The sequence below is a fragment of the Phoxinus phoxinus genome (assembly GCF_949152265.1).
Source record: "Phoxinus phoxinus genome assembly, chromosome: 15".
Lineage (NCBI taxonomy): Eukaryota > Metazoa > Chordata > Actinopteri > Cypriniformes > Leuciscidae > Phoxinus > Phoxinus phoxinus.
The window spans coordinates 14543702-14568561 of NC_136890.1; the positions used below are offsets into that span (position 1 = coordinate 14543702).

Below are 24860 nucleotides of genomic sequence, written 5' to 3' on the forward strand. Positions count from 1 at the left end.
ATTTTGTACAGGTTGATTTCAAGACCTGAAAAGTCATGTGAGGGTTTTTCCTTTGTTTTTTTTTGCGTGACGACAACGTTGTCAAAACAAAACAATTGAAATTAGACTTAGCAATAAAGGAATCAGACGTTTTGTTCCAAAAATGTTTATCAGCTTTTACTCTGCTAAATGATTAAATCAAGATAACAAAAGCATGCAGGCAAATGTCAAAAGTATTCAAATGTATCATTTAACTTGCAATCTGCCAAGGAGTGGGAAAATATGTCCAAATACTCCATTTCATGTCAAAGAACTTTACATAAACAGGTTTATAAATAAACTTTTTCTGTTTGGATGTAGTAAACCGCCCACGGCAGCAGAAAACGTCTGGGTCGTGTTTGCGTTTTCTTCTGTCACTGCATGGTCATAATTCTATATAACCTTGAAACCTTGACCGGCCACGCGTGTGAAAATCAAATGAGAATTGACCAAATTTCTAATCTAGCTCAGAAGATATTAATTTTTGTGGTAGTTTTACTGATGATAATACAAAACTCCTTCACTTTGCAAATGGTTGTTGCAAAATGAAATCAGCACCACAAAATGAGTAAAAAACTAATATTGGATTTAATTAAGCAAATATGATGGAGGACGATGAGCTTTCACACCTGTGTCCGTTTATGTGACATCAGACTGAGGAGTTTCGTGTCAAGTAAACTTGATAAAGTCCTTTCACTTCACAACCTAACCCACGGTTATCCTTCAAGTTGTTGTTCACATGCATTCGTCAGTCCCACAGTTTTTCCCACTCCATTTAAAAATAACTATTCACTTGCATCTATTGTCATATTTTGTCAAAATTTAAGTCTAAAATACATGAACATATATTTTACACATTTATAAAACTTTTCACCCTTTAGTTTTTTTTTTATTGAGTGTATAGTTCCATAGAATATTACCATATGATCATTTTACATTAACTCTTCACTCTAAAAAATGCTGGGTTGTTCCAACCCAATTTTGGGTCAAATATGGACAAACCCAACGTTGGGTTAAAAATGTAATAAAAAAAATGTAACCCAATGGCTGGGTTTGTCCATATTTGACCCAAAATTGGGTTGAAACAACCCAGCATTTTTTAATGTTTCCAGAACTATGCTAGTGAAAATATGACTGACTCATATAAAAATGTGCTTTAGGATAAGTAGCATAATCTGTAAAAGTACAGCACACCTGCACTGTTCAACTGGAAAATTAAGTTAAATATATTCAAAACAAACAAAAGAAACATAAACTCAAGTATTTAACTCACATAATTAAAGCTAAAATATTCCCTGCAATAAATCATAAAGTACACGACAGTTTGAGGTCGGTACGATTTTAACTGTTTATGAAAGAAGTCTCACCAAGGCTTCATGTATTTGATTAAAATTACAATAAGAACAGTAATATTGTGTAATATTATTAAAATTTTAAATAACTATTTTCTATTGTAATATATTACTTGATTCCTGTGATGCAAAGCTGAATTTTCAGCATCATTAATGCAAGCATTTGAATGGTATGTATTTCCTAACATGTGTAAACAGGAATTAGTAAATTGTGTGCATTGCATGACCTGATGTTTATATTTGAGTAGTTAAAATAGCAATGGATGCTCAACACACTAATCAAAATTACAATCTGAAAAATATAATGACCACTTTCTGTATGTGAGTGTTTTTAAAATCCAATCCTTTTCAACACCTTGTGGAGACAAAACGTCTCAAATAATTCAGACGAAACAAACCAGCAACAGGAACAAACTCTTGGACACTTAGATTCAACGCAAAAAAAAAAGTTTTTATATATAGAACTGTAATTATACACTATTTACATTTATCTCACAAATAACACCCATAATTTAATAAATTCAATTTACATGCTGAAGTGCATAGTTTTCCATATAACATAGGCCACTCTGAATTACAGTAAGCTCTCTGGAAGCTGAAGCCCCATGGTCACAGAACAATGGGAATCATTAGCAATTCTTCAAAAAATAGAGAACCATCCAGGGAACATTCACACCAGGTGTTAGTGGACTGAATGGACGGAGACTTTATGGCCACAAAGAACTTGTGAAGGGGGAGCGCTGGGGATTGACAGTCTTTGGTTGCACACAGAAGCACTTTCTAAATGTATTTGCTAAAATCACTGTTCAATATGGTCGCAAACGCCTGGCTATCTGTACGTCAGAGCGATGAAGGGTGCGTGTTCTAGATGCACACCGTAATTTTGACAGGGCTGTGCGATATTGTCCACTAAGCTGCAGTGTAAAGCCAGTCCCAGCTCTAAAGAGGGCTGCAGGGGGGCGGCACCCTCCCTGCCCTCATTTACCTCCCCCCATACAGGCACTGTGTCTTGAAGGGATGGGGGTCTTTGCTTTTGGACAACGGCCCCTTGTCTGGTCAAGCCCCTCACCCGATGCATTTCCATCAGGTTCGGGCCTCTACTGGATCCTCCGATCGCCCGCTGCAGAGCCTGGAAGAGGGCGAGAAGATCTACTCTCAGCTCCACGACACCATCTCGAAACCAGACACTGTACCTGCAGAGAGAAGGACAAAATTGGGATGATTCTTTATTTACTAATTTATTTATTTTTTCAGAATATCAGTCATTTAATTGAGTCATTTCTTTGGAGAATAGTGTTATTAACAACATTCTCACTTCATCTATCAAGTTCCTCTGCCTCACCTGGTAGGGAACCCTCGTTTCTCCAGTGAGGGGAGCACAGGTTGGATGTTGAGGTGTTGGGGGTTTGAAAAGTGAAAATGAACTTCCGCTTTCTCCAACGGTGCGGACAGCACATCTTCGCCAAGCAGAAACTCAATGTTGGAGTCTTGACAAGTCAGAAAGAGACACATTATGTTAAGGGACAGTGCTGTCATGCAGTATATGTACATACTGTAAAATATAAGGATTATTGTACCTACAAATGATCTATTACCCTGTTGAAAAGACAAGGCTGGTTTGGTGCTGGTCTAGTTTGGTGGTCTTTCAATTATATTTCAAGGGAAATTCTGAATTTCAAGGTGCCTATTCTCAATTAAAATAGTATTTTAGTAATTTACCACCCTTGGCTACACACACACACAACTTTTTTTATAATAAAAGTTATAATGCTAATATTTTTGGTCAAAACCGCCCTACAAAATAAAATCGCTTAGCCCTACTGTTACATTATCGTTACATCAACGCTACTTCTGTTCGAAAGATTTAGTTATTTTGTGACAAAATTTGAACAACGCTGTTTTATTTTAAACCCTACTTCCTTTTGTAAAACTTCACTCTAAACTTAATTTAGATGCTTTGAGACTTAATTACCTTAAATTTATACTGCTCACAACCAAAATGTAGCTGGTGAAGCTTTCTAATCGAGGAAGGATTACGTGAGGAACGTGAGTATTATCGGGGCCTAATGGAGACACCAGCATCCCATGTTGCGCATCAGTTTCTCAGCAATGTATCGAACTACTTACCCCCAATTTTTCCGCCTTGTATTCCCTTGACACTTCCACAGTGGTACCCCACTTGACAACAGCGATACACCCGTCTAACGAATCTGAAGAGGGCTTGTTCTGGAAAAACAGCACGACGAGGACCATTACTCATCGTCGATAATATTTTCAGACGGTACATCTGACCCCAGTCCCCAAGCGGACTGGTGCTCTCCGTCCACGGTGCGCTCAGGAGGGCGCACTGGTCGTGCTCGGATCCCGGTTCGCGACGGCTCCGTCTCTGGACGTGTCCAATACGGATTTTACGCTCTCCTTGAAACGATGTCACCTTGCGAAGCTGTGAACGAAGCGATCTGCACTGTACTCCTATAGTAATAGCCATGAAAGCGAGGACCAGCAGATACACCCGTGTGCGCGTAACCGTGCCCATCTCAAGTATCCACATATAGTATTGCTCTCCGGTGATGCTCGTCTCGTGCTCTCCACGATGCGACTAAAGAGAGTGAATCCCCCGGCTCTGACAATAAGCTCAGTTTCTTCTGTGGAATTTGAATTCTGGCTTCTTCTGACTCTCCTCCCCCTGGTTTTGTTTGGGACCCTTAAGCAGCCATTCGCACCCCCATCGACCTTTTAAATGTGTCTGCATAATGAGGCGCCTAGAGCCCTGCCAGTTCAGTCCATTCTTATTCTCACTCCTAATGACCATCATTACAGAACATCTGCACCATCACCAACGAGCTGCTCATTTGCAAGAGAAACAACTTGGACCGAGGGAAGCATAAAACTTTCCCCAAAGTGCACTACCCGGACAATAGCTCCACAACCGACAGGGAGGTAATCTCGAGCTCTCCTGGATGCTATATAGAAACCATTCATCTGGATGCACATACACTGGTCCTAAGCAGTATTTGGACACTTAAGCTACACTTTGTAATTCATACCAATAGCCTATAATGTATGAATTTAATTACACAGATAACAAACAATCAAACCAAATTGCCAGAATTAACTTCACATTTGAAGTTATTTTTTAATCAGGTACAGTTTAAATGTTACGTTTACTGAATGTAAACAAATGTATGCTCAGTTCTCAAGTTCACACAGGTGCCTTATCAGGTGTTTAGCACAGGTGTAGTTCATCACAACAATCCAGCAACATTCGGCGCCCAAAAAGCGTCTAAATGTCTTTGTGTAGAACAACATTTATTGTTTGTGAAATATCTTTGCCTGAAAAGGGTTTGCAAATATTGTAGAGCCACACTAATATACACTACAGAATGTATTTGATTTGATATGGTAAAAACAGTAATATTGTGAAATATTATTTTCTATTTATCAGTTTTTAACACGTAATTTATCTCTAACTTTCAGCATCAGTACTCCAGTCTTCTGTGTCACATGATTCTGCAGAATTCATTTTAATATGCCAATTTGCTTCACAAGACACATCTTATTACTATCAATATTAAACCAGTTGTGCTGCTTAATACTTTTATGGAAACCGTAATGCAAGATTATTTTAACAATAAAATAAATTGAAATAGTAAGCTTTTGTAACATTGTCTTTACAGTCACTATTGATTTATTTGATGAATATGCTGAATATGCAATATATCTTAACCATCCCAACAATTTCACACAAGTGTACAAAAGGACGTTTATTAACACTCAAGCATAATTAGCTTCCATTTAAATAGGTGAAAGTTTTAACATCTATACACATTCTAGCTTTAACTGTAACACTGAATGTCACAGCCACATTTAAAACGGGCCTCAGCTCTCTAAACAGCAAAGGGTTACAGCAGAACCAGTCACTCAGGAGGGAGACACTTCCTCTATATTTTTGTCCCAAATATTTTTGTATTTTACACTTTCATCCTCTACTTTTTATAATGAAATGAACAAACAGCAGCCTGTTATATAAAAAGCATTCATTACATTCTGTGCAGTATAAGAGAGACATACTGTATATAGTATAAATATGGTGGATATCTATGACGTAATAAAAAGACATCAAAGAGGAGTTCTAATCTTAAAACATTTAAAGCAAGTTAACCCCATGTTTAAGGAGCCGCTGACGGGCTTTCCTGGGTAGTGAGAAGGCACTATCCTGAGGATCAGGACTTCCAGAGTTTCTGACAGGTGTTCCCTGCTGGAGAAAATACGTCTCCTGGGCGGTGTTACGGGTTCCATACACTGCCGCGCCAGCGTTCCTGTAATTCAGGACACAAACACAGTGTTTACATAGCTGAAATGTGCGCAAAACTATTTTGAACACCCATGTTTGAACTTCTAGCATACAGTGATGATTACATACACATAACTATTCAGAGAAAACCTGTGAAACATTTTCAAAACACACATTGTATGACGGAAATGACCAAACAGGCATTCAAACACACAGACTCTAACCTGACAATGGCCTCCTGTAGTGTGTCTAAGTGTGAGAAATGTGAATGGAGCAGTGCAGTGGCCCTCACAAAGGCACGGTCCTGGGGTCCAGCGGAGCGCCCACATACATTAGCTACAGAACAATATAAAAGTCACTGTGTATTTTAAGCATGTTCCTGAAATTCAAATTCAATTTAATTTAGGATACTGTTTTTTTTTGTGGATGTTTCTATATGTACGAGACAGGACTTACTAGTGAGTGTGTTTTGAATGCAGTCATAGTGGGCAAAGGTGTAGGGCCCCGGTGGGCCGGGGGTCCCTGGTGAGGTGTTCCTCAGGTGAGCCTCAAGCCCGTTCAGTGATGCCAAGCTGCTGTGATGCTGCAATAACAGTAGACGACACCTTTATAACAGAAAACACAGCTATACACATTGAAAAGTTTGGGGTCTGTAACATTATTGTTATGTTTTTGAGTCTCATACATTGCTCACCAAGGCTGCACTTATTTGATCATCAGTATTAATTATGTTTCACATTCAGCACAATTCATTAAGTTAATATGTCTAAAACATTTCAAGTAGACACACACACACGCTTCTCACCACTTCCTCTCTGGCCGTAGGGTCTGTGTTGAACTCGGGCTCCACCAGCAGGGCCAGGACCAGCCCATTGACTCGATGCTGGTATAATACTGAGGGCACTAGAGAGCTGTCTACTAGTGGTTCGTGTGGTGGAGGTGCGTTTGTGGGTTCAATTTTCTCCTTGAGTCTTCCTTCGACTTGCTTGCTCTTTGCTCTTGTTTCTTCCTCTGTTTCTCCTTGGAATTTGCCATTCTCATTGGTCACATGATTGTTAGCGTCCAGTTTATCTTCTTCACTTTGAATGTGGTTGTCATGGTCAGAGGCGTCCAAGTGGTTGTCAAGACAGTTTGACTGCTGATACCCATTATTGAGGGCTTTTATTTCTTCACTCTGAATGTCCTGATCTGAATTTAAACCTTCGCTTCTGGTTTCTGACCCAGAGTTTGCATCTATATCCTGCTTTGTGTTTAGGCCTGTCAGACTTCCAGTCAAAATTTGTTCTTTTCCTGCACACAAGCTAGTTCCATTAGATACGTGGTGGTCATTTGACTCAGGAGTGAAATACTCTGATTGGTTCATGAGATTGGAGTGAAGGGGAGTGTTAACCCGCGAGGGAGAGGAGCTGAAACACGCTTCATCGGAGAGGGAGGAGCGAGGAGACGACGGCATCGTCTGAAAGGATGTTGGGGGACATTGTGTGAGGTCTAAGCTTGAGTCGGTATCTGTGGTTGGGGTGTCGGATAAAGTGCGAGACAACAGGCGGGACTTGAGGGGTTGGCTGGGAGGTTGATTGCAGTGAGACCTAAGAATGAGAATATATATATATATATATATATACAAATCAATCAATATGTCCAATACCCAATTACATATTGTGTAATTACACAACTGTCCAAAAGTTTAGGGTCAGTAAGTTAAAAAAAAAGAAAAGAAATTATAATTTATATTTAGCAAGGATGCATTACATTGATGAAAAGTGACAGTAAAGACATTTATAATCTTACAAAAGATTTCTATCTAAAATTCCCTAAAATGTGGAAATGGTTTACACACACACACACACACACACAAAAAAAGCAGCACAACTGTTTTCAATATTGATAAAACAAAATGTTAAATGTTATTTGAGCAGCAAATCAGCATATTAGAAGCATATTCTGAAGGATCATGTGACACTGAAGACTGGGGTAATGATTCTGAAAAATCATATTTACAATAGTAAACAGTTATTTTTATTTAGTTATTTATTTTGTTAGTTATTTTATATTGTAGTTATAGGTATTTTGATCAAAGAAATGCTGCCTTGGTGAGCACTTCTTTCAAAAATATTTTTAAAATCAACCCTAAACTTTTGAATGGTAGTTTATATCAGGGTCAGATATCAACTTTTCTGTTAAGGGGATTATTTTTATTTTTTTAAGTTTAACCTTTGTAAGGGTAATTTTTAGAATTACTTCATTAAATGTATCTGTGTTGTCATGTCATGTCAAATCCTTAAATTTAACCACTCAACCAATAAAATTACATCGACATCTTAGTGTATTGCTTATTTAGCATTAGAAAATCAAGACTTCACATTGATTATATACAGAAAGTGAGCAAAGAACATTCCCTACTACTGAAGCACTCCATAACTTGAGTATAGCGCAAGTTATGCAATCTTGCAAAAACTCCTATTATAATCACTGAAGCTGTGTCTACACACTTACATTGTATCTGCACTTTATTTATGATGAGAATCTTCAAGAGCGCAGATTCAGAAATCAGCCAGAGAAAGTGTGCACTAAACAAAACTCGGGCACTTTCACCGGTAACTAATCTGAACCTCTCTGATTGGTCATTGCATTCATAAGCTAAACAGTAATGTGTGCGATTGGTTAAATGCTCAAGGCTGCAAAATAACATGGAAAACAAAATCTATGCGAGGATATCTAAATGTAATGCCGCAATCAACACTTTTCATTCATTTTCACTTTAATCGCGACAGCCGTAATAGATTTAGCTTTATTGTGCAGGCATTTTTTTTTACCCCTTTATATTGAATTTGGGGAGCATTTATGTTCATTTGGTCCACAATAATTTCCTACCCTGGTGTATATACTTTTCCAGAAAATGTAAGAATATAGTTACGAATTCTTTTTGGAGTTGTACCTGCATGCTCTATCCACTGGGGGGCGGCGGAGCAAGTGCAGCTCAGTGGGTGTCAGGAACACCTGTGTGGTGACTGTGAACGAGGGCGGTGAACCCACAGAAGAACTCAGGCCATTGGCCGTCACCCGGTAATCCTTTATTGAGATATAAGGAGAAACACAACGATATAAGATTGTGTATATGCAATATCAAGAATCACTATGAACTGGATTCTACCTGGCTGTAAGTCTGCGTCTCGTACACCATCACCTTCACCGTCAGCGCAGGAGGCATCTGAGTACTCACCACCCTGTACAACACAGACAAGTCACTCTTTTAGTATGTTTTCACACTTGGCAGGTATCATTCGATTAAAACAAACTCTGGTGCGATTGCTCTGTTGGTGCGGTTCATTGTTTAAGTGTGAACGCTATTATCCGAAATAGTGGTATCAGAATTTACCAGTAGACATGATTACCCGATATAGATTTTGGACTATCGCCTCTATCGTGGTTGCACTCACGTGATGTTGCTGTCACGAAAGCTTATCATTTACATGCTTGTTTTTAAAAACAAGTGATTTCAAACAATTGAAGCACAACAACCAGCTAAAGAAAACTAATTTCCTTAAAAGTGCACATTTCTGAACTCTGAGAGACGCGCGCACCTGAAGCCGCTCATAGAGCGTGTTAGTACTGAACTGAGTTCTTTTTGCTTCCAAATTAGGCTTGAACGGTTAAATACACATACTTGTGTGTCAAAATGCACGTCTTTACAAGTATCCTCTTAAACAGTAATTTATGTCTTAAGTAAACAGTTGAGAAAGAAAGCATGTGTAACAGTATATTGAATCCGTGCATTCGGTCTTAAAGTGACAGAAGCCTAATATATGTACTTCCTGCTGCTGTCGGTGTCATTAATGTTAATCAAAAAACAAAAGAGAAAATCTCTAACTGCTCTTGACTGAATCACTTTTTTAACTATAATAAGAATAAGTGTATTATTTAATTTACACAATGAAGACTATTGCAGTGATTTTTTTATACACTTACCAGTAATTACTTAACACCACACTTAAATACTCTATTGTAGTTTTTTGTCCTATTGCTTGTAATTAGTTTCTTTATTCTTATTTTATGACTGACTGTTTACTTGTCTTCAGAAAAGCTTGAGTTTTTTTAAACTTAGGCTGGTAGTTTTTTTGTGACATTGAAGTTTCAATGGTATCAAATTTTGATTTCATAAAAATATTATTTAAGCAACAAAAAAAAAATATATATATCGTGATATGAACGCAACACGGACCAAAGACATCTAAATCAAAAACAGGACGTAAAGTGACAAGATATGACCCTAAAAAGGACAGATGCTCAAGCATATCTGGTTCTTCTCATTATAGGAGTTATGTTACCCATTGCAGTTTAGTGCAGACATCGTAACCGTCATCTCCTTGCAGCAGATCTTTGTGTGCAACAGAGGAACTTCTGCCACTGTTTTGACTCCTTTACACACTTTATAAGCTCTTTGAGAGTTCTCAGCTGGTAAAAACACCATCATATGTACGCACATGCAACATGTGGGTTTATTCCAGCACATTAGTTTCGGTTAGTTTTGTGGCAATATACATGCATACATAAAAGCTGTTTTTGTTTTGTATACGGTAAAATGACAGTGTGAATGGTAAGCGAACCAGGACTAAATGTGTAATTTCTTTTTTGGTCCGAACCAAAAGAACCAAGAGAACTGAACTACAAGTGTGAACAGCCTTAAATGCTTTAGCCAGTTACAGATGCAAAGATCAACATTTATAATAAACGTGGATTATAGCAAACACAATTTGTTCAGCGGTGAAAGCTCACCTGCCCCTGTAGAGGATACAGCCAGCCAGCACCAGAGGACATCGCTGACAAGCCTGTAGGATGAGGGCAGCCTTCAGCAACAGCAGAGGATCAATCTGATGCAGGAGTGAGGAGAAGTGACCAGTTAGGGTATATATAGTCTGAGAACATTTTTTCAATATGAACATAACTATATAAAGCCAGGTGCTTCACATATGAGAGGATTTGTGTCCAGTCCAGTTGCACAACTATTTCCATGTTCTACTTTTTACGGCTCATGCATTTCCGGTAACAGCATTCAGCGCACCTACAGTACATATAGACAGTTGCTCACAAGAACGCAGATATTACTACTTTTTAGTGCTGTCAGATGATTAAAACTGAATCATGTTCTATGCACTAACAAATTATTTCAGATTTTAAACCCACTGAATCGTTTCTGTAAATATTTGTAAATTTTTATTAATTCGCCTTTTTCGGGCCTATTAACTCCGTAGCTGTTTTTCTTTTCTTTTCGCTTTTATTGATATACTACTTATAATTGTATTTGTACAGCACTTTAGTCAATGTAAGCCGAAATAATTTAATGTAGAGTTTAATGTATCTCATGATTATGCATTTCCACATTTACTTGTGAATATGAAAATACTTATTTTATAGCGTTGATTGGTTTGAATGTATAATACTGGCTGCTCCTGAAATGGGTCAAGAATGTGCATTTATTGCATGCCATGGACGGAGCAAGAACATAACATAAGGTTGATGTAACATAAGTGTCTAAAATGAAAAAGTTGGGCAGTTGAAAGTTTGACCTTTTGGGACTTGCCGCTGAACTGAATGGACAAATAAATATAGTCATTACGTATAATGCACCGAGGTTTCAGTCGCCAGTGAAGAAACCATGAGCCAAAAGAAAGAGAACAAAGAGGGCAGTTTTATACTATTCACTGAAGAAAGGTTAGTTCAGGATCAGTTGGGAAAGTCTATGATATTCTAGGGAAGCAAGATTGCTTTACAACACAGCAACACAGTGACTAGTTTAGAGCACTGATACCCAGCGGTGATGTTTACCAGCCACTGCTTTCTCAGATCTGCTTGAGTTGGATTAAAACTACATGTTTCATTGAGGAAATGCAATGCAAGGATCCGAATATCTCTTCTTCTTTCTCTGAAAAATGTTCCAATTTTTAAATATTTCTGTGGACACTCATTTTAGGTGTCGTTCAGTAAACTAGGCGACTACAGCACATTAAAAACATAAATAACTGGAAACTACAAGCTCAGTGCAAGTATTCAATTCCCACAGAGCGCTTAATTCACAGCTTGCTGTTGCAGTACTGACTGAATGAGTCGTGTTGAACTTGAAATGTTCTGTGGCACACTGTTAACATGAGAAGAGCAGGTTCTTACGTGTGTGGAGTCGATGGTCCTCAGGCAGCTGAAGATGTTGTGCAGCTCAGTGGAGCCGCCCTGCAGGTGACAGAGATATCTTGCCCATCGTAGAGCCAACTCCTCCTGACTGTACAACTGTCAGGCAAAACACAACATATGTGGAATTATGTTTTAATATGTATTCATTTATGACACACAAAAAAAAAAGTACAGTATTTTCAAAAGTTTGGGGTTGGTAAAATTGTTTTTAAGGTCTTTTTGCTCACCGAGGCTGCATTGTTTGATCAAATATACGGTCACTGCTACAATTTAAAATAACCATTTTTCTATTGTACTATATTTTAGAATGTAATTTATTCCTGTGATGTAAAGCTGTTTCTTCAGTTCAGTGTCACATGATCCTTCAGAAATCATTGTAATATTCTGAATTGCTGCTAAAGAAACATTATGATCATCAATGTTGAGAACAGCTGTGCTGCTTAATATGGAAACCATGATTCAGGGTTTTTTTAGGATTACTTGATGAAAGTTTAAAAGAACAGCATTTATTTGAAATAGAAATCTTTACCGTCACATTTGATCATTTTAATGCATCCTTGCGGATTAAATGTATTAATGACCCCAAGGTATATGTGAAACAAATACATACATTTTAAAGAGGCCTTTTGATGCTTTTTTAATGTTTACCTTTTCCTTTAGTGTGTAATGTATCTGTGTGTGCATGTATAAGATCTATTACAAAGCTCATAGTCTCCCACGAAGGGATTTATTCGATCTATCAGAGAACACAGTTTCAGACCAGCCTAAAACGCCTCGATCGAAGTCCGGACATTACTTACACAAACATCTACATCACAATTTGAAATATTAGCATAATGCCCACCCAAGGAAGAAGGTGACGCTGCAGTGAATTGTAGTGTTGAGTCCATGTTTTGGTTTAACACTGCGAAAGGTTCTGACAAAGTCATTCTCACAAAGTTGGTTCTAATCGATCTCCTTGATAAGTTTCAGAATCTAACTTGGGCTCAAACAGTTTGCATTTACAGTTGCTTTTGAAGCCTCGGAAGCTGAAACTGGCGATTATGGTAAGAGGCGTTGAGTTTTCGATACACACTTGAGGTGATCAGCCAATCACAAAGCACTGGGTCAGCTGGCCAATCAGAGCACTCTGGGCTTTCCGGAAGGAGGGGCTTTGTAGAAACTGGAACTCAATCTGAGCGTTTCAGACAGACTGGGAATAGAGGTGCTGCAATGTACAGTATGTGAAAAATAATGCGTTTTTTGAACATTAAGGCATGTTAACCTTTTCTAGTACACCAAATAAAAAAAGACATAAAAAAAAGCATCCTATGTCCTCTTTAAATCATAACCCGTGAAGAGAATACTGTAGGCTGTGAAGACGCACCTTGTAGCTTTGACGCACTGGTCCATTGTAGAAACAGAAGAGGGCAATCAGCTGATCTAGGAAGTCACACACACTCACGTCGGGAATGTCTACCACACAGCTTAATGCCTGGAAACCAGAGAAAGATCCCATTCGAAAGAGTTGTAAAACCACAGACAAAAAAGCACACAAGTCAGTCAAACCAAGACTGGATGTAGTAAGCACCAAAGTGCCGTGTCATTACACAAAGCTACAATTTTCTCTTACCCAAATAAAGTTATCCTTCATGCGGACTGCATACTTGCTTTTGCGCAGGCGGAGCAGACGTACGGGAGATGAGGACAGTTCAGACACGCAACGACACACACCGGCCAGCTGTCCACAAAGCAGATCTTGCTGGTCTATTGGTGTCTGTAACAGCACACATACTGTCATGCATTCAATCAAAGTATACAAACTACAATATTTGTCATGGAATTTAGAATCAGTAACCGACTACAATTTATGGCTTACATCCTCAGGATAGAAGTAGTATATCCCATCTCTAGTCAGGTCACCCTCCTCTTGCACCTTTGAACTATCATACAGGAAGAAGAAATCGCATCTAGAAATAGAACCAAACATGCATGGTAAAGTTAGCCTTTAAACCAAACTTCTTGCCTTCCAGTATTACTGACAAAACTTCAAGAAATTGATGGCGAACTGTTTTCCATTCATGTAAACGATGATAATATCCCAAGCACCTACTATAATACATTGGACAATGAACTTTCTTTTCTCCATGACTTCATTGATGGGTCACATTGTAAGGAATCCAAAAGTTACTTTTGTACTTTTTGTCTGTTCCCACACAAAAATGAGTGCACATGTCTAAGTGACTACATTATAGAGAAGAGAGAGGATTTTAATTCAGTAGTTTAAAAAAATGTTTAAGCAATTAAATTAAACTGAAAATCAACATGGATTATTTTTTTTAAATAAAGTAGCTCTAATATTAATGCGTAAATGTAAAGCAATGTGTTACTTGTCACATCAAAAAGTAATCCGATTACATAATGCAACGTGCGTTACTTTTTACACTGCTAATAAACTGAATATTATTCTCACCGTCTGGAATCAGTCAAAGCAGCTGTCTCAGCCATTGGTGATCTGTTGAGAGAGCAGCAATCTGGTTAACTTTCCTACAGCACCAACTATGATGTTTGTGCTGTAGGAACTATGTACATGTTTGTAAGGGAGAATCTATGGGGAAAGTAATATGCATGTAAAAACTTAAGCATGGCATAAACTTTGATTGATCTGTGACCACATGAAAAATATGGGACATTTTTTCATTTAAACTTGGTAATAAAAATTTAGGATTTAATAATTAAAATACAAATAGATGAATAAATCAAAGATCATGATGTGACTATCTATTAATTTGAAGGATTTGTACAACTACTTGAGTACTACCTATTACTAACTAAATGTTCTTCAACTTAACTTTTGCAGGTCATTAAAACAAGGTGTTTAAAGGGATCGTTCACCCAAAAATTTAAATTCTGTCATCATTTAATCACCCTCATGTTGTTCCAAACTTGCATTAATTTATTTCCACAGCTAAACACTAAAGAAGATATTTGGAAGAATATGGGCAACCAAACAGATTGGCCCCATTGACTTCCATAGTATGGAAAAAAATACTATGGAAGCATCAATTGTTTGGATATCGACATCCTTTAAATAACTTCTTTTGTGTTAAACGTGGAAACTTGCACAAGTAGGCCTATATTTTTTCGGATAACTTTTTATTTTAATCATTCTCAAATCATGCTGGATAGTGATTATGAGGTTTTGCACTAGTGGTGTTCAGTGCTGCTGATAATCCGTTTTAATGGGAAAATGTATTTTAAAAGTTGATGGTCATTTAGTCATATTTATCACAAGACGTATGTACTGACTGAACACGCAGATGAGAAGACAAACAAATCGGTCCTCAATGTTCATTGTCAACAAGAACCGATACAAACAAGAGTTTGACTCACCATCGGCGGGTTGAATGAAGAGCGGATAAACTTCACTCATGTCAATAAACTTCAGCTGCGTTTCTGAATCCCACTCGCGCTCCCTTAATGACTCATTTTCGCTTAGAAAATACGGAAAAAAACCTCACGACAAACCAAATATCAGTAAAATATTCAGTATAAATAGATACGTTTCAGAAATCCATTATAATTCGAATTTGAGAAGGAATGTGTGTCACAAGAATCAAGTCATGTGAGTGTCAGTACGGAGAGCCTGGAGGGACAAACTTTCTCCACTTAAGCGTTTTCTGGGGGACGCATACACATTTTATATACTGTATTTATATATTTTAAGTCAAATTCTCTGTAAATACACCCTAAACAAACTTTTTCAAATATGTTTCTTTAACCTTTTCCTAAACTCACTGGTTTCACAGACTAGTGCATGGTTGAGCTGTTTTAACTGAATAGATCTTACAGTATCTTAAATGTCAGTGTCATTGTCTCAAGATGCACACCAGTAATTTTTTCTTCTACGCCATGTAAATAAAAGCTACTGAAATGTCCTAATTAAATGGCTAAGGCCTAATCCTGGCTTAATCTAAGCCCTGTCTGTGAAACCAGGCCTACATGTAGCATTTACATACAAGTAAAACATCCTAGGATCTGAAAACTTCAACCACTTCCTTCAAAAATAAAACTTCAGACAGTTTATAATTTAATGAATAGATTTTTATTTTTCAGTTTAAGCTGACAATGTGATGCAATGGTCCTTGAGTAAATGTAACTGTTTCCGTACGGTACTTCCACTAGTTGTGGAAAGCACAGAGGTAAGATCAACAAACTGGACAGACGTCATGTAAACTGAAAGAAACTGAGGAGTGGTCCAGGCCTGGGCAGATGTCCAGGGATGAGAGAGTGGATAGAGAGGGCCCTCTGGTCCCTGTAGGGGAGTTCTGGAAGAGCTCCTAACACCCTTCATTCATCGTGATGCTCGTAGCCGTCGGGGAGGGCGTTGACGTGGGGGTTGTGGAAGAGCGACTTGGTGCCGTCACCCCATGGGAAACGCTAATGCAAATGAGAGAAGAGGCGCATAGATGCACAAATAGGTTCACAATTTTTTTTTTAATTACACAAATATGTTCACAAAAGTCACCATGTGGCATTCATTTAGTGAGTCAAATGTTTTAGTAAAACATATTTTGGCCAACATTTTTTTACTAGTAAAAATAGCATGCGATTAGCTTATCCCATTCAGTGACTATATATCGCATTTATTTTGTCATTTAAATTATAAATATAAAAGAAAAATGTATAGCATCATTAATAGATTGCATTCTCTATTCAAATACACACGCAATCTTATTCCAAAGGACAACGATTTGGCTCTGTATTAAACCTTTGACAAGAACAATAACAGCGAAACACTGAGATCCTCATTGGCGCTGTCGTTGAACACGAGAGAGCAGAGCAGCTTCACAAACAGTCTTTTCGACCACACAGTATCAGTAATTCTGTTACAATAATTCAAAGCATCACAGAAGTAAACACTGATGTCTACAGTAGTGATCAAAATAGAGTAAAACACCTTTAGAAAGTAACTTGATGCTTCAAATAAAGATTGTATTAATTAATTGCATGAAATGCACTCAAGTAAAAGTACATTATTAAAGTACAATATTGATCAAAACTACTTACAATAACACTCATCAGTATACCTTGCAAGCAAAATTACGTTGTAACATTATCCTTAAATGTTTAAACAATATATAGTCATGCAGAAATGTTTTAACCTTATTACTACATCCCTGACCCTGGTAATCATTAAAGCTCTGCTATATGGAGTAATAGATGACCAAAGGCTGAAAAGTATCAAGATATATTTTTAGCTATTTTATAGTCCTAACAGGAACATATCAGCACTTCTCTACTGGTACATGAATTATACATGGTTATGGCGTGTGATGTCACAGCCTCATTCCTGGAGGCCCTCTAAGGTCTCATGCGCAGAGCTCCAATGTCAGGATAAACCAGCAACTCACATTTACTAGAGAAATCAAATCATGTTTCTTGGCTTTCAAACATGATGCATAGCTTTAGCTGACAAGTACATTCATTTCATGGTTTGCCTGTTCTTGGAGATATCATTTGCACGACCCATTGATCTTGAATGACATTGATTTTCAAGACCAACAACAGCGTGTTCATGTAGAATCAAATAATAACCAGACAAATTTAAAAAAGGGTATTTGCAATGACCAATTTGACCAGACTCCACTGAACTTCTGCACTCTCTTTTCATATAAATCCGCATGAAAAAGCATAAACTCCCAACAAACGACTATAAAGGTGTTTTTTATTGTGAAAAGTGAGTGTTTTCACCTTGCTGCGGATGCGCAGGTGGCTGTAGGGAACGAACTCTGGCTGTTCATGGTGGTGTTGGGACCTGAGGTACATGTTCAACATGCACACCGCGACTCCGGGCAGAGCCACCACAAACGACAGGATCTTCCAGGTCTTGGCTACATGAACATTATGAGAAATAAGACATTCTTTTTGACACGTGTTAGACATTAACGTTACCATAATAACACATCAACCGGCTGACAGGTTAGTCGTTTAGTTCACTTAACTATGTAACGTTAGTTATTAAGACGTAATTAACTCAGTTTTCGTCAACTCACTATATAAAAGCACCTATGTCAACCACAGCACAACATTAAACAGCAACTCGATTCGTGTCACATTCGCAAGGTCAAAAGGTAGAGTTACGGCTGTTCGTAACGATTGGTGGTTTTTATTACAGCGTCTGTTTTAAGCTGTTTAGAGTTGTAACCGACCTGCTTGTTCGCCGTGAGCTGCTACAGCCGAAAGCTGACGGCTTTGGGTCAGCGAGGCGGACTTGAGGAGCTTCTGGGATAAACGTCCGATCGCGGCCATTTTTGCGGAGACTGAACAACAGGGCGGAAGAGAGCATTAATGCCGCTGCTGGTGCTGGAGATTGACGCGCCCGCCATCTAGTGACAGGGAGGTCCAACAACGGCTTTCATTCCGACCTTTTTAATTTAATTTAATTTAATTTAATTTAATTTAATTTAATTTAATTTAATTTAATTTAATTTAATTTAATTTAATTTAATTTAATTTAATTTAATTTAATTTAATTTAATTTAATTTGAACAAAACATATTGTACATACAAGATGCCAGGGGTAACGTTAGTAACGTTAAATCATAGACTGTAAAAAAATATGGACGTAGTGTCCGTGACGTCACCCATAGCGTTAAATAAGTTACATGAAAACAAAAATGAAAAAATAATCGCAGAAAAATGTAAACATATGTAGAATTTTCTCTGCTATTAAGTTTTTACTTTTGGATCTAGTTTTCAAGTTTTTTTCATTCCATTTGACTTTATTAAATCAAATAAACTTAAGATTTTTTATCACCATCAAATGAAAAACATTTTAGCATAACATAATGCAGCTTCTACCAAATTCACAAACATGTTTGTAGTTCTTAAAAAAAAAAATCATTATAGTCTCAGTGGAAATTTTACAAAAAACATAAATATCTTCCATATCACTTTAAAATGCTGTACGTGAGTAAACTTATATGAAACCTCTTTGACTTTAATTTGTGATACAATACTTGGAGGATGTATCGTTATGCCAGTAGGTGGCGACAAGTCGACGGAGTCTCCACAACCTGCACTCGAAGGCCATTGGTCAATGGGAAACTGAAAGAACGAAAATCCCTTATGTAAATTATAATGCCTTTTCAAGGTAGCAAAATAATAGCGCAAAAATTTCATATAAGCTTGGGTTTCAGGCTTTGAATCTGTGAGTTAAATAATGCATGTATGAATCGCTTTACTTGTCATGACAAACGCGTCCTGTTTTCAATTAGCTGTAACGAATCAACAACCTGGTAATGCAAGTATTATGGTTAACATGCAATAATAACATATGAGATTCCCATTGGAAACACTAGCCTTATGTCATTCTTCTGCTTTTAGTTTAGAGTAGAAAAGGTCATGTGAATAGCTCGTGCACAGTTGTTTTTCTGATTACCACTGTGGTATTTATATTTTATAGCTACTTTGTCACGCATTTCTGGCAACTGCAATGTTCTTGGCAGAAACCCCAGAGCTTTGGTTTGGCCGGGTGGAAAGGACCAGCCTCTCTCGGGCGTCATCCGGCCATTCCACAGATTCAGAATCTTCACTTTCCATGGTGTGCCATGGAAAACTGTATGCGTTGCAAGGAAACAAGTTGATCAGTAAGTTGACGTTTTCTTAAATATTATTTACGCATTGTAGATTCAACAACTGCACTTCATCAGAGTGTTTTCTTATTGTTTATGTGTATACTAAAAATCTTTTGTATCAAATGTAATGTTGCACGAATTTAATGCGACGTAAGTGCCTCGTATTTCAGAGAACGTTCTGGAGTGGCATTTTCTTACATTATCATCAGATAATCACTTGATTCTTGATCACTTTTGTCCTTACATTCAGGCTATAGGCTGACCTCAAGGAATGCAGGCTAACAATCTCTCAGATGATGTGGAGGGAAATCCTGACAGGGAGGATCCCTTCTACCAGCAAGGCAAGTAATATAGTATCATTGCAGCTTATTATAGCAGAGACAGTGGCTATGGGTGTTGGCTGCTCATACACTGGTTTCAAGTCCAATTCAGGTAGGGGTTATCTATGAACTGAAAACGACATGACATCTGTGCCCATGAGTCTGTCAGCCGGTATGCCTTTGTCCCCCATCACATACTTTAGTAACCATTCAAATACATTTGATAGCTTAAAAACGTGAAACTCATCCTGTGGAAACTGTTTTAAAATTGGACATTGCGTTACCTTTTTAGAGGCTCAATATCAAGTTCAAATTTGGAACACAAATTGGTTAGACGTGGCAATTCTAACCAGTTATTCAGTTATTAGTTATTTTGTAAAATATATATTTAGTAAAAGAACAAATTGTTTAGCTCAGTTACAGTAAACGTAAACTTTTATAACTTCTGCAATAATCTGCTGAGTTTAAAGGAATAGTTTTTGAAGCTCCAAAAAGCACATCCATCCATCATAAAAGTAAGCCTTACGACTCCAGTGGGTTAATAAATGCCTTCTGAAGAAAAATATAAATATTTATAAACTAGTAAAACTACAGTACTGATGGCACTGATGATGGTATACACAGTATACCTGGCACTGATGTATAATGCGCCGCCGTAGGCGTGTATAATTGATGAACGCGTAAGTGCAGAGGATAAAGCAATACCAAACGCCGGTCACAAATTAGAAGTCTAAAAGTAAACGTTTAAAAGAAAAATGTCGGAGGATTTCGATATAAGAAAAGAGGAGCTATGTCCTGTCATACGTCGGGTCAGAGGTCACCCTTCCGCCAGAACTCGACTCTCGTGAACGCGCGTACGGCCGTTGCCGGAAGCCTGTGAATATAGTTTATAAAGTTTTAAATACGGATACTTTTTTGACAAAAACCCATTGCTTCACTTCAGAAGGCATTTATTAACCCACTTGAGTCGTATGGATTACTTATATGATGGATGTATGTGCTTTTTGGAGCTTGAAAAACTCGGACATTATTCAATGCCATTACAAAGCTGGGATGCTGGGTGACTAAATGACAAGTAAAAGTAAAATATGGTGGTATCTGGAACTGTTTTGCAGGCTTTACATCAGCTCATTTGATATATAGTGCTCGCTTAAAGGTGCTCTAAGCGATGTCACGCATTTTTTAGGCCAAACTTTTTTTTGTCACATACAGCAAATATCTCCTCACTATCCGCTAGCTGTCTGTCTCCTGAACACACTCTAAAAAAACGCGGTCTCTGTAGACACCCCAGGCTCCACAAACAGCAACAAAAACAAACTGGGCTAACCCGCACCACGAAACATAACAAACAGTGTTCCAGCCAATAACCGACAAGAAGGATTTGGGGGTGGGGTTTGGGGGGTTAGTGCGCGGCTGAGGAGGAGGGAGGGTTCTAGCTAGCCTCCGTTTTGTTTGACAATAGTTCGAACGTCAACAAGAAGTGACGTCACCCAGGATCGCTTAGAGAACCTTTAAGATATGCCCTAATTTAAAGTCTGTTCTAAACTGTTTAATTTTGGCATTTAAAATCTATTTACCGTACTAATTTTTTTTCACTTGCTGTGTTCAGGCAAAGTGGCTTGTGTCATGTTCACGGTTCTCCTCATCCTTTCATTCTTGGTAATAGGAATCGTAACCGGTGTCAACTGTAAGTCAGACTTATGATGTCAATTGTCTCTGATGTGTTAATAATGGATGTGTAACTGGCTTGTTTTTTATTTTATTTAACATGCTGAAGTCAAGAAGAATCCACAAGAAGATCAGACCAGAGGTCTTCTTTCTGATGATATTACGGCTATCCCGTTCCAGTACAAAGGTGAAAGCAGTAATTAAGATTAATACAATGGCAATATACAACTAAAATATGAATGGATGTCAGTGAAATCACATGGCTCTAATACGTTTTATAATTATTGGTAAGCAAGTGCTGTCTATAGTCGTGTGTTTTGTTCTATCAAATACAGGGCGCTGCTCGGATGGTTGGGCTTCCTATAAGAACACCTGTTATTTTTTGTCGGCGAATGTTTATGGGACGTGGGAAATATCACAGTCTTTTTGCCACAACAATAGGGCGCACTTGATGGTTGTGAACAGCGAGGAGGAGCTGGTAAGGACATGGACACACACATGTTGGTGTACTGTATATATTGTTATCCTCATTTACACTACTGTTCAAAAGTTTGGGATCAGTATGATTTCTTTTTTTTTAAAGAAATTGTATTGATCATATGTGACAGTAGATATGTTACAAATTTCTGCACTGTTTTCAACATTGATAATAATTAGAAATGTTTCTTGAGCAGCAAATCAGCATATTAGATTGATTTACACATCTATTTACACAAGTATCATGTGACACTGAAGACTGGAGTTATGATGCTGAAAATTCAGCTTTGCATCACAGGAATAAATTACATTTTAAAATGTGTTCAAATAGTAAACGTTTATTTTAAAGGCACATCTAACTTTTGACGCTTTAGTGGTTAAACAAAACTGCATGCGTCCTGCGAAAGAACATTGTAGCCGGAGCTACTTTCTGTTAACTCTCTGTTTATGTCTATGACGAGTCACACAGGCACTGTAAAAATGTATATGATCAATAAGTTATGACAACATATGTTTTCACATTCCATTGACTCATTCAAAAAACTTTCAATATTCAACCAATTTTTAATGAGAAAAAAAAAAAGCTTAATGTTATTTATGTTGAAATTACTTAAACATCCAAGTTGATTGTACTTAAAAAAAAAAAAAAAAATTACAATGTGGGATACTCCGCAGCGGTTGCCGTCTCGCCTGGTCTAAAATAGTCCAAATATAAACGCTTATTATAGGCGTACTGTAGTGATTCAGAATAAGAAAAAAACACACCTTGGAAGATTGATTCATGATGTAGGCTACTCGCTTATTATATACATTTAGCACATTTTGAACAAAAAGTTACTTAATGTACCTTTAAAATGTTTTTTTTTACAATATTACTGTATTTATGATCAAACCAACCAACTTTTGAATGGTAGTGTATTTCTGAATACATAGATATTAATCATAGGTGTATAATTAAAGCACATTTATGACTCTTAGGAGTTCATTTCGAGAATTGTCCAGAAACAGACTGACTACTGGATAGGCCTCAAGAGGGACAAATTGGGCAAATGGTCCTGGGTTAATGGAGACGATTATCATTCAGCTCCACAGTAAGAGAGCATTGACTTCCATACTTTTGAAATGTGTTTTATGTAATCTGTGAAGGCTTTTAAATTTCATTGAACAGCTGCCATACTGCATGACATGCCAACAAGATCAATACGTCATCTTTCCGAATTCTTTGTGGTTTGTTTGTGTTCTTTTCAGTTTCTGGGATGAAAATCAACCTGCTCATGGTGGTATGGAGTCCTGCGTCCACTTAAAAGGAACTGACACAGTGCGTCGCAAGCTGTTGCATGATGCTGACTGTTACAGCGAACGCTATTTCATTTGTGAACGCAAACTAGAGAAAGGCATGTGGTAGGAAACTTTGCCCTTACGCCAGCTGCATTAGACTGTTCTCCTAAAATCCTGCTCTGGACACACACCTTCTGATATTCAGACCTGCCAAGCTGTACGCATTTTGCGTAGCGGGGAGCCTACATATTTTAACCTCATATTGTACATGGTCTCTCTTTTTTTTATTTTTTTAACTGTAAGACTGGTGGAAATTTGATGTACTTTTGCTATGCATAAGCCACATGTTTTATAGTATTCCAGTGTAAAGTCCTGTTATATGAACACATCCAATTAGGTAACACATTTTTGTTACAATTTCATCTGAACCTAGATAATTTGATTAAAAATGGGTATTACTATTGATATTATTGCTTTATTTATATTCAACCTTTTATACCAGTGTTCAAAAGGCTTCATAGAATATTATTAAATATGATTATCCCACTATCCCAATTCACACAATAACACAATGATAGAGACGCCAGTTCTTCTATTTATGAAAAATTGCTAGTTATAATTATTATTATTTAAATAGAGATTTAATAAGCAAGCAATCATAAAGTCAACTAGTCAACAGTCAAGCTAACAACACAGGCAAGACAAAGAAAGTCACTAATCATAACTATGAGTAGAATTGAGATGATGACCTCTGGTGGTGAGCTGGATAAACTGAATTTTATTTTGTGAAATCTACTCCAATAAATCAAAGCCTGTCTACTCAAAAAGGTTCAGTGGGGTTCAATACAGAAATAAAAGTAGGGTTTTTGACTCAATTTTAAAGAATCTTTAATGCCAAAAATGATTGAAGCTTGTTTCCGCCTCAGATTAAAAAAGGTAAAAGGTACTTGCAACTTTTTATCTCACAATTCTGCATTTTTTTTCTCACAATAGCGAGTTTACATCTCGCAATTCAGATTTTTTTATCTCACAATTCTGAATTTGAATCTCAGTACATTCACAATTGCGTGATATAAAGTCGCAATTGCAAGTTATAAAGTCAGAATTGCATGATATAAAGTCGCACTTGTGGGTTATGAAATGTAACTTTATAACTCAAGTTCATATCTCATAATTCTGAGAAAAGATGTTAGAATTGCAAGATATAAAGTCGCAATTGCGTGTTATAAAGTCAGAATTTGAAATGAGAAATAAATAAATAACTTAATGATAAATAAAGTCAGAATTACGAGATGTAAACTCAAAATTGTGAGAGAAAAAGTCGCTATTACCTTTTAATTTTGTTTAAATTCTGTGGCGGAAACAAGCTTCCATAAAAAATAATGATTTTTAATAATGATGTCTTTAAATAATGTCTTTAATGATTGCATAATACTTTCATGTTTAATGGGTTATTTACATTTTTGTAGTAATCAAAAGCTTTCGTAGCATTATAAATGTAAAGATACTGTCACTTTTGATCAATTTAATGCATTCTTTCTGAATAAAAGTATTAATTTAATGTAAAAAAACATCCCAATCTTTTGAACGGTAATGCATCCAACTATATTCAAAGCATAACATGTATGTCAGAGAAGAACATTTCTTATAT

At 37.2% G+C, this 24860-nt stretch overlaps 4 protein-coding genes across 4 annotated transcripts; 1 reads left to right on the forward strand and 3 right to left on the reverse strand.

The window, feature by feature from the left end:
- Positions 1 to 1731: 1731 nt before the first annotated feature.
- LOC307011496 (uncharacterized protein) lies at positions 1732 to 4629 on the reverse strand. The gene is made up of 3 exons (XM_079637226.1): positions 3498 to 4629; positions 2713 to 2857; positions 1732 to 2563 (listed from the first exon to the last, which is right to left on the reverse strand). The coding sequence occupies exons 1-3, from the start codon at positions 3919 to 3921 to the stop codon at positions 2200 to 2202; spliced, it is 933 nt and encodes a 310-aa protein (XP_079493352.1). The 5' UTR covers positions 3922 to 4629; the 3' UTR covers positions 1732 to 2199.
- Positions 4630 to 4851: 222 nt separating this feature from the next.
- On the reverse strand, positions 4852 to 15503 carry hps4 (HPS4 biogenesis of lysosomal organelles complex 3 subunit 2). Its single transcript, XM_079637225.1, has 13 exons — positions 15220 to 15503; positions 14300 to 14341; positions 13706 to 13796; positions 13460 to 13603; positions 13214 to 13321; positions 11827 to 11943; positions 10438 to 10532; positions 8816 to 8888; positions 8600 to 8733; positions 6470 to 7250; positions 6121 to 6247; positions 5889 to 6000; positions 4852 to 5689 (listed from the first exon to the last, which is right to left on the reverse strand). The coding sequence occupies exons 2-13, from the start codon at positions 14332 to 14334 to the stop codon at positions 5518 to 5520; spliced, it is 1989 nt and encodes a 662-aa protein (XP_079493351.1). The 5' UTR covers positions 14335 to 14341; positions 15220 to 15503; the 3' UTR covers positions 4852 to 5517.
- A 408-nt stretch (positions 15504 to 15911) lies between these two features.
- On the reverse strand, positions 15912 to 18245 carry cox6a1 (cytochrome c oxidase subunit 6A1). Its single transcript, XM_079637227.1, has 3 exons — positions 18039 to 18245; positions 17581 to 17720; positions 15912 to 16266 (listed from the first exon to the last, which is right to left on the reverse strand). Exons 1-3 carry the CDS (start codon positions 18136 to 18138, stop codon positions 16177 to 16179), a joined length of 330 nt encoding a protein of 109 aa, XP_079493353.1. The 5' UTR covers positions 18139 to 18245; the 3' UTR covers positions 15912 to 16176.
- Positions 18246 to 18989: 744 nt separating this feature from the next.
- LOC307011120 (C-type lectin domain family 4 member A) lies at positions 18990 to 24773 on the forward strand. The gene is made up of 8 exons (XM_079636474.1): positions 18990 to 19039; positions 19295 to 19478; positions 19717 to 19807; positions 21396 to 21473; positions 21564 to 21641; positions 21790 to 21932; positions 22910 to 23022; positions 23180 to 24773. Exons 3-8 carry the CDS (start codon positions 19738 to 19740, stop codon positions 23334 to 23336), a joined length of 639 nt encoding a protein of 212 aa, XP_079492600.1. The 5' UTR covers positions 18990 to 19039; positions 19295 to 19478; positions 19717 to 19737; the 3' UTR covers positions 23337 to 24773.
- The last annotated feature ends 87 nt before the right edge of the window (positions 24774 to 24860 follow it).